Below are 11,687 nucleotides of genomic sequence, written 5' to 3'. Positions count from 1 at the left end.
GTATCCAGAGCCGCCCCTTAACTTGCAGGTCCGGGAGGAGATCTAACTATGTGGAGTTGATGCAATTTAAGAAAGTGGAGGGGCCGATGTGGAAAAAGGAGAAAAGGAAGCAGTAGAACGTAATTTTAAATATTTGTTAGGTAGAATGTATAAATAGGGCTACAATCCATTTCGCGTGGTGTTACGGTGAAGGAAGATGTTGGACGAGACTTCAACGAGCTCTAGCTTGGTCGCCGGAGATTCGTCCGCCGCTGAGGCGTCGTCTGCACCGGAGCGAAAAATGATGGAAGATTCTTCGACTAATTTGAGCGCCACTGGAGATTCTTCCTCCGCGCCTGCTACCGCTGGGGCGTCGTCTACTCTACGGGGACAGAAGATGTTCGAAGAGACGTCAACCAGTTCCAGAATAGGAGCTGGAGATTCTTCCGCTTCCGCTACTGCTGAGGCGTTGCATTTCTCTTCCGGAAACCCTAGAATTGAAGAGATCAGAGGCGTCGTGCATCTCTACCGCGATGATCTCTCTCGTTCTTCCGCTCAACTGCCGGTGAGCTGGATGTGCTCTTTAGCTCCTTTGATTTCTGCGCGACTGTCTCTATGTTTTGTGTGGTGTATGGAATAACAGTTGGCTTCAATTGAACCTAATTAAAGACTACGCGATTAACATGTCAACTTGTGTAAAATTAGACGATTTAATGTGTGTGTATGCGTTTTCTTCTTCCTTCAAACAGTTCGCTCTTAATGTGTAAAATTGTTTCATCTTCTCTTTTCTTTGTTTGCTACTTCTCATTTGAGGCAGGAAGTTATCCTCCTGCTGTATTTATACTTAATTTCATTGACTTGTTGCAGAACGTATAATTAATCAATTAGCGTAATTTTGCTTAGGATAGCCTTGCAACTTTGTTTTGAGACATGTTTTGTTAAACGGAGTAGATGTAAGGTAGAAATGAAGGATGTTCTGTTGGAATTGCATTTTGTTTTGAGGTTTGCCGACTACATGCAATTGCTAATAATCATCTTCAAATTTAGGTTGAACGGAAGCCTCTTGTTGTTATACTCGGGGTTCCCAATCACATGACCTATGCTGATTTCTGTCAATTCTGTGGTTCATTTATTCAACACATATCGGAAATGAGAATTGTCAGGTTTGTTTCTGGTTTATGGCTGTCAATTTTGTGTTTGATAGTCTGTCACTATTGATCTCCTATACATTTCAGGACTGAGGGGTTGGAGGATCGTTATAGTATTTTGATTAGACTTGATGAGCAAAATTCAGCTGATTCTTTTCACAAGCATTTCAATGGAAAGCTCTTTTCATCTCTTGAGGTACTTTTGCTCCTTACACTGTCTATGTTCTCAGACGCATTAAGGATTATTTATTGTGAAGGAGCTCTCCATTTCTTAACTATTTGTCTCTTTAAACACAGGAGGAAACCTGTTGTGTATTTTTTGCTGTTGATATACAGTACACTGGATCCATTGAGCATTCGCAACCCTCCCCTCCAAGCCATATAGATCAGCCCTCATGTCCGGTTTGTCTTGGTATTGCTTTTGAACTCTCATTGCGGAAAAGAGTCTGAAGTAGTAGGGAAGATTGTAGATGTTGGAAGTCAATTGTCACTTGAATCACAGTATTGTTAAGTGGATGTAGGCTGCTGCAGTGTTTTTCTGTTCTTTGAAAAACATCAATACATAATAAATACATTATTGAGTAATTACTAGTATTTAAGATATTAGATTTCCACTATCAGTATTTTTTATGCCATCTGTTTGGAAGATTTTAATTTCCATGATAATAATACATACTGCTTATGTGCCGGAAGCTAATTGAATCTTTCTTGTCAGCTGCTCTTAAGAATTTCTGTTTACTTTTATTTCAATGTAGTGATTAAATTTATTGCTAGCTAACTAGAATTTTCACTCAACTGGCTGCTACTTATGTTTTTATCACAAACACACAACTTGCAGAGAAACTGGACCAGGATACCAGTGGAATTCTTACAACAATCTGCAACCATTCCTTTCACTGCTCTTGTATATCTAAATGGACAGATTCTTCTTGCCCGGTGTGTACGCTTTTGATTTGATTGAAATTACAATTTCATGGATTTTCTTAGGCCTTAGGATTAGTGTGTGTTCTTTGGGGGTTTGTAACCCACATCTTGGATGTCTGACTGATAATTGCTGCAACTTATTTAGGTATGTCGATATTGCCAGCAGCAACCTGAAAAATCGATTTGCTATATATGTCATACCTCAGAAAACCTTTGGATGTGTATCATTTGTGGCTTTGTCGGTTGTGGCAGGTAATTTATCCTTCTGGTTGTCAATTCAAAACCCTGACACATAAAACCTGGTTTGTCATCACTCAATTTGGTGTAGGTACAAAGAAGGGCACGCCATAGGCCATTGGAAAGAGACTGAACATTGTTATTCCCTTGAACTGGAAACACAAAGGGTGTGGGACTATGCTGGTGACAACTATGTTCATCGACTGATCCAATCTAAAACTGATGGAAAGTTGGTCGAGTTGAACAGCCATTGCGTGCACAAGAATGATGGCCAGGGTGATTCGACTGGATCCAATGACACTCTTTTGGACAGTGAAGTTGAATTTGTAATTTCAGCTTTAAATTCATCTTTTCATATCATAATTTTAATCTTGTTTTGGTTCTTAATCTATTTAATTATTCTTTTTATTGTTTACAATCCTTTAATAATTTTGAACATATCTGGTACAGATAGTGAACGAGTATAACGAGCTTCTTACTGCGCAACTTGAAAACCAGAAAATCGTGAGTTTCTTTCTTGTTGTGCATGACTATATATATATACATATGCTTATTCTGAAAGTTCTTATTTTTGCCACAGTATTTTGAATCTTTGCTGCAAGAAGTTGAAGAAGACACGGAACGAGAAATGTCTGCAGCTGTTGAGAAAGCTTTAACTCATAATCCAAAATTGCTGAAATTACAGGCCAAGATAGACAAATTTATTGAGGAGAAGAAATTCCTCGATGATGTGAGTATGTTGCACTGCAAATCTTATTGTATACAGTCAATGCAAGGTGATTTAGAGTCTGCATATTCGGGATTCACTCTATTACTACATTGTTGATTTTGGTCTCATAGTGGTTAATTTTGATCTCATGTAGATTGATGACAATCTTTTGAGGAATGAAAGCATATGGGAAGCTAAGATAAAAGAGATCGAAGAAAGGTAATACACTCTTCCACCGAATATGAAGGACAACTTATTTGACGTAACTCATAATTACCATTCACCTACGTATGGATCTGAGCTTTTCTGTCATGTTAGGGAGAAGAAGCTTCTGGAACTGAAGGACAAAAAGATATCGGAATTAGAGGAGCAGGTATCATCTCATGTTTATCCCATATATGTTCTTTTACTCATCACTTACATGACATAAAATCTTTCCCCCCACTGAATGCAGTTGAGGGCCATGATGGCGTGCCTCGAAACTGAGAATGCAGAGCAACAGTCAGCACCAACCACAAATGAATCAACAGTCGGCGACCCATCCCCCCATGTTGCAGAATCATCATCTTCCAAAAATAGCAGCCAAGGCACCTCAAAGAAGACCTCCAGCCGAAGAAAAAACAAGGGATGACTTTGAGGTAAGCTTCTCCAAATGCAGCATTGGATATACGATGAATACGCCCGTAAATTCCCGATGTGCTTGATGCAAAAATAATTTTGATGATGCATAGGTGCCTAAGGAGACTACACAGTAAAAATGAAATGCTCTGTGCTCTTCCTCGTTTGCTTACTGGTAAATAATTTGTCTATCGAATTCTTATCTTAAGAAAATGGTTTAGTTTCAGGATGTCATTTTTTCATTTTAAGGTAGGCCAAATGGTATTGGTAACTTTTAGAATTTGCGGGTGTTCAGTTACAATTTGAGATTTTCCCAAATTCTTTAAATAGATTGGGATTTTTTTATTTTTTTTTAGTTTGTGCTTAAATTATGTATATATCTAGATGTATATTTAATAATGAAGTAATTAACATACGTACGCTATGAATTTACAGACCACGGATGTCTATAGAATTACTATTTCACCGAACAAATGAAAAGTCTTATGGATACTTTTAAAATTATTTATATATTAATTTTTTTCTTCTTTCCAACAAAATATTATACATACTCTCCAGCTTAAAGGAATTTACTTTGGTTAGTATAAATGTATAAGATAGTTTTAATATTCTGTCATATGTATTATTTTGATATTAATGTGATTATTTTTATGATAAAAATAGAATTTTATTTGGTACTGAGTGAGTATTAGATTTTCTACCATTATAATTTTTTTTTCAAAACTTCTAACATTTACAAAGAAAAAAATAAAATATTTTGATAGAAATAGTAATTTGGTTGTAATTTCAAATGTAAACAATTACTATTTACTACATATGTTATCAATAAAAATATACTTATTATTTTATCTTACCAGAAATTTCGCATTAAAAAAATTATTTAAACAAAAATTTAAATAAACATCCTATATTAATTTTAATTTTAAACTATAATCAAAGATTTTAAATTAAGATTCAAATGAGCATAATTAATTTATTTTCTAACTAAATTTTTTAACAATTAAGTATTATTACAAAATATAATACATATACATACAAAATACTAACAAAAAAAAAAATTCAAATTTAAAATACAAAATAAATAAATTTGAAAGAAATTACAAAGGTTTGCCAAAACTCAATAAATATTATAAAAGATATAATATATTAATAAAATATAATATATATATATATATTTTATTTATTTATAAAAATTATCAAAAATGTCATAAATTTGTAATCGTAAAATTATAATTCAAATTTCAATAAATAAATGGTATATTTTGCATATTGAATATATTGAAGCAAAAATTGTTCATGAAACCTTGGTTACACTAATAACGAATTAGATGGTGAACTATGTTTAACAAGTGAGCTGACATGTTTGAAACCATGACCTCATACCGAGCCATCCTTGACCGAGATGAACGGGCAATTTTGTCTATATAGAATAAATACGAGAGTCATCTTCTTAGATCGTATCAGCCTCGCCGCGCCGCCGCCACTCAGCAACCTCGCTTTGTCATATTACCGCCGACATAATGAGCTGGACGACGGCTTTCTCGCTCAACACTTCGCTATCCCCTGGCCTCCGTCGCTCTCTAGCCCTAAAACCTCCCTGCTACGCCGGTCCATCCAAAGCATGCCTCAATGTGGACATCCCCGCCGCCGATTCGACCAAAATTCACCTTGTTCAAGAGGACAAGACCTCGGCGATAATCGCCGACGAGAAGAAATTTCTGGTGGGAACCTATGCGCGGCAGCGGGTGGTTATTTCGGCCGGGAAAGGCTCTAAATTGTACGACGTTGAAGGGAAGGAGTATATCGACCTAACTTCTGGTATTGCCGTGAATGCCCTAGGGCACGGGGATTCCGATTGGCTCCGAGCTTTAGTAAATCAAGCTGAAGCGCTGGCGCACACTAGCAATGTCTACTACACCGTTCCGCAGGCAAGGATTTTCTCTCTGTTTCGCTTACTGTCATTTTTATTCCTTTCATAGTACAGATTGTTTTGATCGAGAATTGTGCCGTAGGATATTCAATTTTTTGTTTGCAATTAAAAATTATGATCATCAAGGATATGATTCTCTATGAGTTCTCACCATGGCTAATAAAATTTCACTATTATCTCTTGCGATAACAATCACGTTAAAATACTATTTCTAAATCTGCTTGCTGTAAATATTGTTTTCTGATTGAGAAGCTAGTTTATGTAGTTTGCTTGACAATAGAAGTTTGCTACTGTTACGTCTTCTTGTTGTAGGATGTACATATCATGAAGATTGATTGTATGCAACCAGATTTTATTTCAGAGTTTTGTTCCAATCTTTATCTGAAAATTGTTGATTGAGATTTATAATTAAATATAGTGAAAAATGTTGTCAGTAATCGGTTGAGCCCTTATAAGTTTGAATGGTGTAAAAAGATCTATTGAAATGAGGGTTGGGATCCTTAGCCCCTTGCCTCTACACTAAGGGCTATACATACAACCATAAAAAAGGATAATCTGAATCTCTGTCTTGTTTTTCGATTCTCTGTCTTATTGTGATAGTTCTTATGCATCCCTTGCATTATTCAGCACAGAACGTGGATCATTGTTTTAAGCTTTGAATGTTATGTGTCTCTTGTTTGATGAAAGCCTCAGAAACTCTAGATGTTATATTAGCATCCCGACACTGTTTGAAAACTCTAGATTGGCATCCCGAGTCTGTTTTCAGTTGTTTCCTAGCTTTGATGATTACTTCGCCCCTTTTTATGTCTTTCAATTGGTGATTTTTCTTGACCATGTTTGTTTCTGCAGATAGAGCTTGCAAAGCAGCTGGTTGCAACCTCTTTTGCCGAGCGTGTGTTCTTCTGCAACTCTGGAACTGAGGCTAATGAAGCTGCAATTAAATTTTCAAGAAAATTCCAGAGGTTTTCTCATCCAGACGAGAAGAATCCGCCCATGGAGTTCATTGCATTCACTAATTCATTCCATGGCAGAACCATGGGTGCTGTTGCTCTAACAAGCAAAGAGCAGTACAGAGCTCCCTTTGAGCCCGTCATGCCCGGAGTGACTTTCTTAGAATATGGCAATTCTCAAGCAGCAGTAGATTTGATTCAGACCGGAAAGATTGCTGCAGTATTTGTGGAACCTGTACAGGGAGAAGGCGGGATACACAGTGCAACAAAGGAGTTCCTCCAATCCTTGCGAACAGCTTGTGATAGAACTGGAAGCCTTCTTGTCTTTGATGAGGTAATTGTTTCTTTACCTTGAAATAACCAACAGCGTAGCTTTTGCGTGCAATCCTAACATGAAAGACTTCTTGGCGACTGCCTAGGTACAATGTGGCTTGGGTCGAACTGGAAATCTCTGGGCTCATGAAGCATATGGCATTTACCCTGATATAATGACTCTTGCCAAACCTCTTGCTGGAGGTCTCCCCATTGGTGCTGTACTGACCACCGAGCGAGTTGCCGAAGCCATTAATTATGGAGATCACGGCAGCACTTTTGCAGGCAATCCTCTTGTTTGCAGCGCCGGAATTGCAGTGCTGGAAAAAATATCAAACCCGAGCTTCCTGGCTAGCGTGGTGGAGAAAGGTCAGTTCTTGAGGGATCTATTAGTCGAGAAACTACAAGGAAATGCCCACGTGAAAGAAATCCGTGGCTGTGGCCTCATTATTGGGATAGAACTTGACGGGCCTGCCTCCCCTTTGGTGGAAGCATGCCAACAATCGGGCCTTCTCATTCTGACAGCCGGAAAAGGAAACGTTGTCCGGATTGTGCCCCCGTTGATCATAACCAAGCAGGAATTGGCCCAGGCTGTTGAGATCTTGGTCAAGTGCTTTCCAGTTCTTGATCAAGTTGCCAAAAGGTAGCAGTCTACATTTCCCATTCAGGTTTGTTTTATATTAAGCTTTGGATGTAATAAAGTGAATGAAGTGTTAGATTTTCTTCCATGGACTGAATTCCTAGTGTTCTTTTTATGTGCACCATGTTGGCTTTTACTCAGTTCTTTTATGCGAACATGGAAAGAATTTCCATGGAGGAACTAACATAATCTACTTTAGTAGAATACAGCCAGAAAAAGAATGTTAGAACATTTGATGTTGAAATCTATAAGCTTGTCTATACTCAGTCAGGACTTCAGTAATAACTAAACAAAAACATTAGAGATCCTAACCACCGGTAGTATATTCATAGCTACAAGGCACCACACTAAGGGTGTGTTAAGGTAAAATGATCTGTGATACATATATATATGTATGTATAGTACATTACACTTGATCCTAAAGCAAGGTTAGCATAGGCATTATTTAGTAGTGTATAGGAATCTGTCATCTGCTGTGTGTGTTTTGCCGCATAGTTGAAGAAAACCTTCACCACTAATCAACCAGGCATCTACCCGACCCGAGTCCAGATAACATCAGGACAGGGATTCTCGTCAAAGGGGATGTTTAGATCAGGAAGCATGAGCTTAGGATTGGATGCAGCAGCGGGATCATCTGGTTCAGGACAGCCGTTAGGCAAAGAGGGCTGTCGAGTGATGGAAGGGGTAGGACAACAGGTCGTCGTTGTCTTTTGCTTCAGTTGGTCAGATGTTGATTCCTCGGCTCCACCGGGAAGCGATTGCAGTTCAATCTGCGGATAGAAGATGGGTTCAGGTAATTATTATATGCTTTATTGAATGCATCAATGAAGATCGATGCTAAAAGTACTGTGAATTAGATTATAATTTTTGATCTTAGATATGAGGGTCATGGTTGAGATGAAGCTGAACTTAGAAATATCATCGATCAATATGTGAAGAATTTGGTTATTATGATTCACCTTCATTCTCTTCAAGCTTTCATTAGTAGTTCTTTGTTTCTCGACATTGAGGCGTATGGCAGCTATTTCCTGCAAAGTAAAGAACAATAGCAAAATTTAAGCAACCAGCACGGGTGAATCTGTTTGAGCTCATAGGAAAGTATACTATAGTAGTAATTAGTACCCTATTCAACTCTCTTTTTTCCTTCAGTAGTGTGCTCTCTTCAACTCGAAGTTCAGCTAAGGTCTGTAGCAACCCAAAGATTTAAACCGAATTAGGCATATTGTATACATTACAAAATTCTGAAGGCTTGCAGATCAACTGCAATAGATATCACCTTCTTCTTTCTTGACCTCTTCAAGGTTGTTTTCTCAGTATCTCCATTAACCTGCAACAGAATTGTGTGGATAACTGTAAGAAGATGATCTTCGATGCCGAATATTATTATTGAATTCTATAGGACAACAATTGCCCGACCATAAGTTCTTAGCTCAAGCAAGGTCTACTTCGCTTGATGCAAAGGGCATTCTTTCTAAAACAAGAGGAAGAAAGAAATGGTAATCAAAGGGCCCTTAGATGGAGACATTATTGTTCTTCTATTATCATCAGACATAGCTAATCTTTTCAGGGCCAAATAAATAATTGGTTCCATAATATCACAACCAATGTGGATATAGACAACTGTGGCCAAAAGGAAATGAATAAACATTTGGAAAGTTACTTGAAGGAATCCAAGAAGGCAAGCTTACTTGTAGATGTTGATTATCCAATGTGACATCAACCCTTTTTACAACCAAATAGTTTGGTGACAAAACTATGTCACCATGGTCCCCCCCTATCCCCCACAAAAACTTAATTCGAACCACACAACTTTAAGCACAAAATTCTACTAAATCACACCTCCAGCACTATTCATTTTCTAATCCTTCATGCACAAAGGACATTCAATTCAATCAATGATCAAACTTTATTGGACCCACAAAAAGGAACTATGAAAACCAAAAAACTAAAAGAACAAACACAGCCCATAAATTGATTTTGATCCTCACATACATTGAAAACCATCCAGTTCTTCAAACTTCTTCTACCCACTGGTTAAAATATCAAAAGTAACACACCTAACTTTTGACTGCAAAGTAAATCTTAAAATTCTGCAACTCTTTTAAAGCAAAGCCATATTCATTTCATCAGAGTTCCCCACTCCATCAGCAATCTACAAATTAAACCCCCCAAATAATCCCCATGGCCAATAATGCTCTCAGTTATTAAAAAAAAAAAAAAAAAAAACACTACTAAGAAGAACCCTTGCAAGAAAACCTCACCAAGATTCTTTTTTTCATTCTGTAGATAAAAATGAAAGGCTGTAAAAGCAGCTGTCACATTCCTCACTCCCCCTAACTGATTTTTTTGTCCTACTATGCATCATCCCTTATCAACACTTGATAAGCTAAAACCAAAGGAATGACCATGTGGCCTGTTAGGTCGTCTATACAACTGATCCAAAGGCGATGATAGAAAAAGAAAAAGAAAACAAAACAAGTACCAAGAATTGGCAGCACATACATATGGCACCAAAAGAGTGGCGAAACCATGAAGGGAAGAAGCAAGCAAGCAAGCAGAGTGGATTAAGAATGAATACTAGTCTACAATATAGGGTCCAGATTTGCTGCCATTCCACAAAACTACAAGAATTGGAAGCTTTAGGTTATTATGCATAAAGTGCACAACCACTAAAACGCCCCCCACCAAACTCGACCCAACCCTATTTGCCACGAAAACACGCCACCGATTAACCAGGGTGGGGCCACTGAAATGACCCTATTGTCCCTGCCTTCCACACCTGTCTCCTCAATGACGTCATCTGGTAGGCTGTTGTTTTGGAATTTTAAAAAAATTAAAAAAAATACATGTGCCCAGTAAAATGGTTTGGGGAGGAAATTGACTAGGGATAGCTTTTGGGAGACTTGGAGTTGAGGGAATAGTCTGATGACCCGATCGAAACGTGGACTTTCTTGGATGTAATTTCTGGGTCACTTCAGGAATGGGAATCGGACAAATTGACCACAATAGAGAGGGCTGTTTTGGTCATTTGGTGGATAAGCTGTCGTGCGACAACAAGGCGCATATTGGGATGGGATTGGGTTGAAAAGTGGGGAGAAATTCCACCCGCCGGATCGTCTGACCGGAGGAGGGGTTGAATCGCCATTAGAATACGGCGGCGGAATCGAGGAAGGAAGAGATTCCGGTGAATCTCCGGCGGCGATGATTGGGCAAGAGTGGCGGAGGTATTCGCCACGCGGATTGCAAGGGAGGGGAATATCAGGGTTGGGAGGGGGTGTTTTGGTCAATTCACATGGTAACTGACACGAGACTCTGATGAAGATGGATAAAAAAACGAACTCTGTAGCTATGGCAGCGGCAAACCCTGACGACGCTCCGACGCCGTCGCCGGCGAAGGAACGCGTACGAGCACACAGGAATAGATATATATATATATATATACACGTATTTCGTGAGGAAATTTCGAGTGAAACGAACCTTAGATCTTCTCTGGCAGGACGGTTTCGGCGGAACTGGTCGGCTGGACGACTCCTCGCAGCCGGCGCCGCCAGATCCACCGCTGTTGGAGGTGGCGCCGCTCCACGACAGCGGCGTGGTAGGGCTAGCTCTCTGTGCCTGCGATTGACTCTTCAGGCTGTTGGTAACCGACATAGGTTTCGACCTCCGCTGCCGGACGGTCCACTCGAGCGGCAGCGCCACCGCCGCCTTCGTCCGGCCGGCGGCGCCGTGGAGACGCACCAGTAGCTCGACGACCATAGCGTCGTCGGACATGGCCGCTTTGACCCACTCCTCGTCGGCGGCGCTCATAAGTTCCGATCAGAAAAAAGGGCCAAAAAAAGGGTTCAGAGTGTGGAGGCGTGGAAAAGGGAATGGTGGTGGCAAAGAAAATCAGAACCTCACTAAATACACACTATACATATATATATGTACATGTATATGTATATATATATGTATATATGTGTGTGTGTGTGTGTGATGAGGACTCAAGGTATGACATGAGTGATTTTCTTTTGTATGCATACGTGTATATGCACACACACATACATACGTGTGCGTGTGTGTTTGTGTGTGGGGGGTGAAGATGCTTATTGACAACTTCTTGTGGTTTTTCTTGGCAACTCCCGGGAGTTGGAGGTCCAGAAATGATCTACGCCGTTGGATCAAGTGTGGGAATAGCGGTACTAGTCATTAAATTTCCTAATATAAATGTGTATATATTTTTTCCAAAATAATTTGGTGG

General features: G+C 39.2%; 3 protein-coding genes across 6 annotated transcripts; 2 read left to right on the top strand and 1 right to left on the bottom strand.

The window, feature by feature from the left end:
• Positions 1–134: 134 nt before the first annotated feature.
• Positions 135–3,790, top strand: LOC127241359 (BRAP2 RING ZnF UBP domain-containing protein 2). Of its 3 annotated transcripts, XM_051260372.1 has the most exons (13): positions 143–544; positions 1,027–1,142; positions 1,215–1,323; positions 1,425–1,539; positions 1,966–2,063; positions 2,197–2,303; positions 2,380–2,614; positions 2,739–2,792; positions 2,869–3,018; positions 3,152–3,216; positions 3,316–3,370; positions 3,452–3,635; positions 3,729–3,790. In XM_051260372.1, the coding sequence occupies exons 1-12, from the start codon at positions 197–199 to the stop codon at positions 3,626–3,628; spliced, it is 1,629 nt and encodes a 542-aa protein (XP_051116329.1). In that variant the 5' UTR covers positions 143–196; the 3' UTR covers positions 3,629–3,635; positions 3,729–3,790. The 3 variants fall into 3 exon arrangements, 2 of the variants coding, with proteins under 2 accessions (XP_051116329.1, XP_051116326.1); XM_051260369.1 differs by having other exon boundaries at positions 3,452–3,790; XR_007836506.1 differs by lacking the exons at positions 3,452–3,635; positions 3,729–3,790 and having other exon boundaries at positions 135–544; positions 2,869–3,064.
• LOC127241376 (acetylornithine aminotransferase, chloroplastic/mitochondrial) lies at positions 3,653–7,544 on the top strand. Of its 2 annotated transcripts, XM_051260398.1 has the most exons (4): positions 3,653–3,790; positions 5,044–5,543; positions 6,395–6,829; positions 6,915–7,544. In XM_051260398.1, the coding sequence occupies exons 2-4, from the start codon at positions 5,136–5,138 to the stop codon at positions 7,452–7,454; spliced, it is 1,383 nt and encodes a 460-aa protein (XP_051116355.1). In that variant the 5' UTR covers positions 3,653–3,790; positions 5,044–5,135; the 3' UTR covers positions 7,455–7,544. The 2 variants fall into 2 exon arrangements, with proteins under 2 accessions (XP_051116355.1, XP_051116361.1); XM_051260404.1 differs by lacking the exon at positions 3,653–3,790 and having other exon boundaries at positions 5,008–5,543.
• A 323-nt stretch (positions 7,545–7,867) lies between these two features.
• On the bottom strand, positions 7,868–11,366 carry LOC127241388 (uncharacterized). Its single transcript, XM_051260415.1, has 5 exons — positions 10,925–11,366; positions 8,724–8,774; positions 8,570–8,632; positions 8,407–8,475; positions 7,868–8,217 (listed from the first exon to the last, which is right to left on the bottom strand). Exons 1-5 carry the CDS (start codon positions 11,252–11,254, stop codon positions 7,978–7,980), a joined length of 753 nt encoding a protein of 250 aa, XP_051116372.1. The 5' UTR covers positions 11,255–11,366; the 3' UTR covers positions 7,868–7,977.
• Positions 11,367–11,687: the final 321 nt, after the last annotated feature.

This window comes from Andrographis paniculata, unplaced genomic scaffold (genome assembly GCF_009805555.1).
Source record: "Andrographis paniculata isolate CXL003 unplaced genomic scaffold, ASM980555v1 Contig18END, whole genome shotgun sequence".
In the NCBI taxonomy this organism is placed as follows: Eukaryota; Viridiplantae; Streptophyta; class Magnoliopsida; order Lamiales; family Acanthaceae; genus Andrographis; species Andrographis paniculata.
Note: the sequence above shows the minus strand (reverse complement) of the source record. Positions and strands in the feature narration are given on the sequence as shown.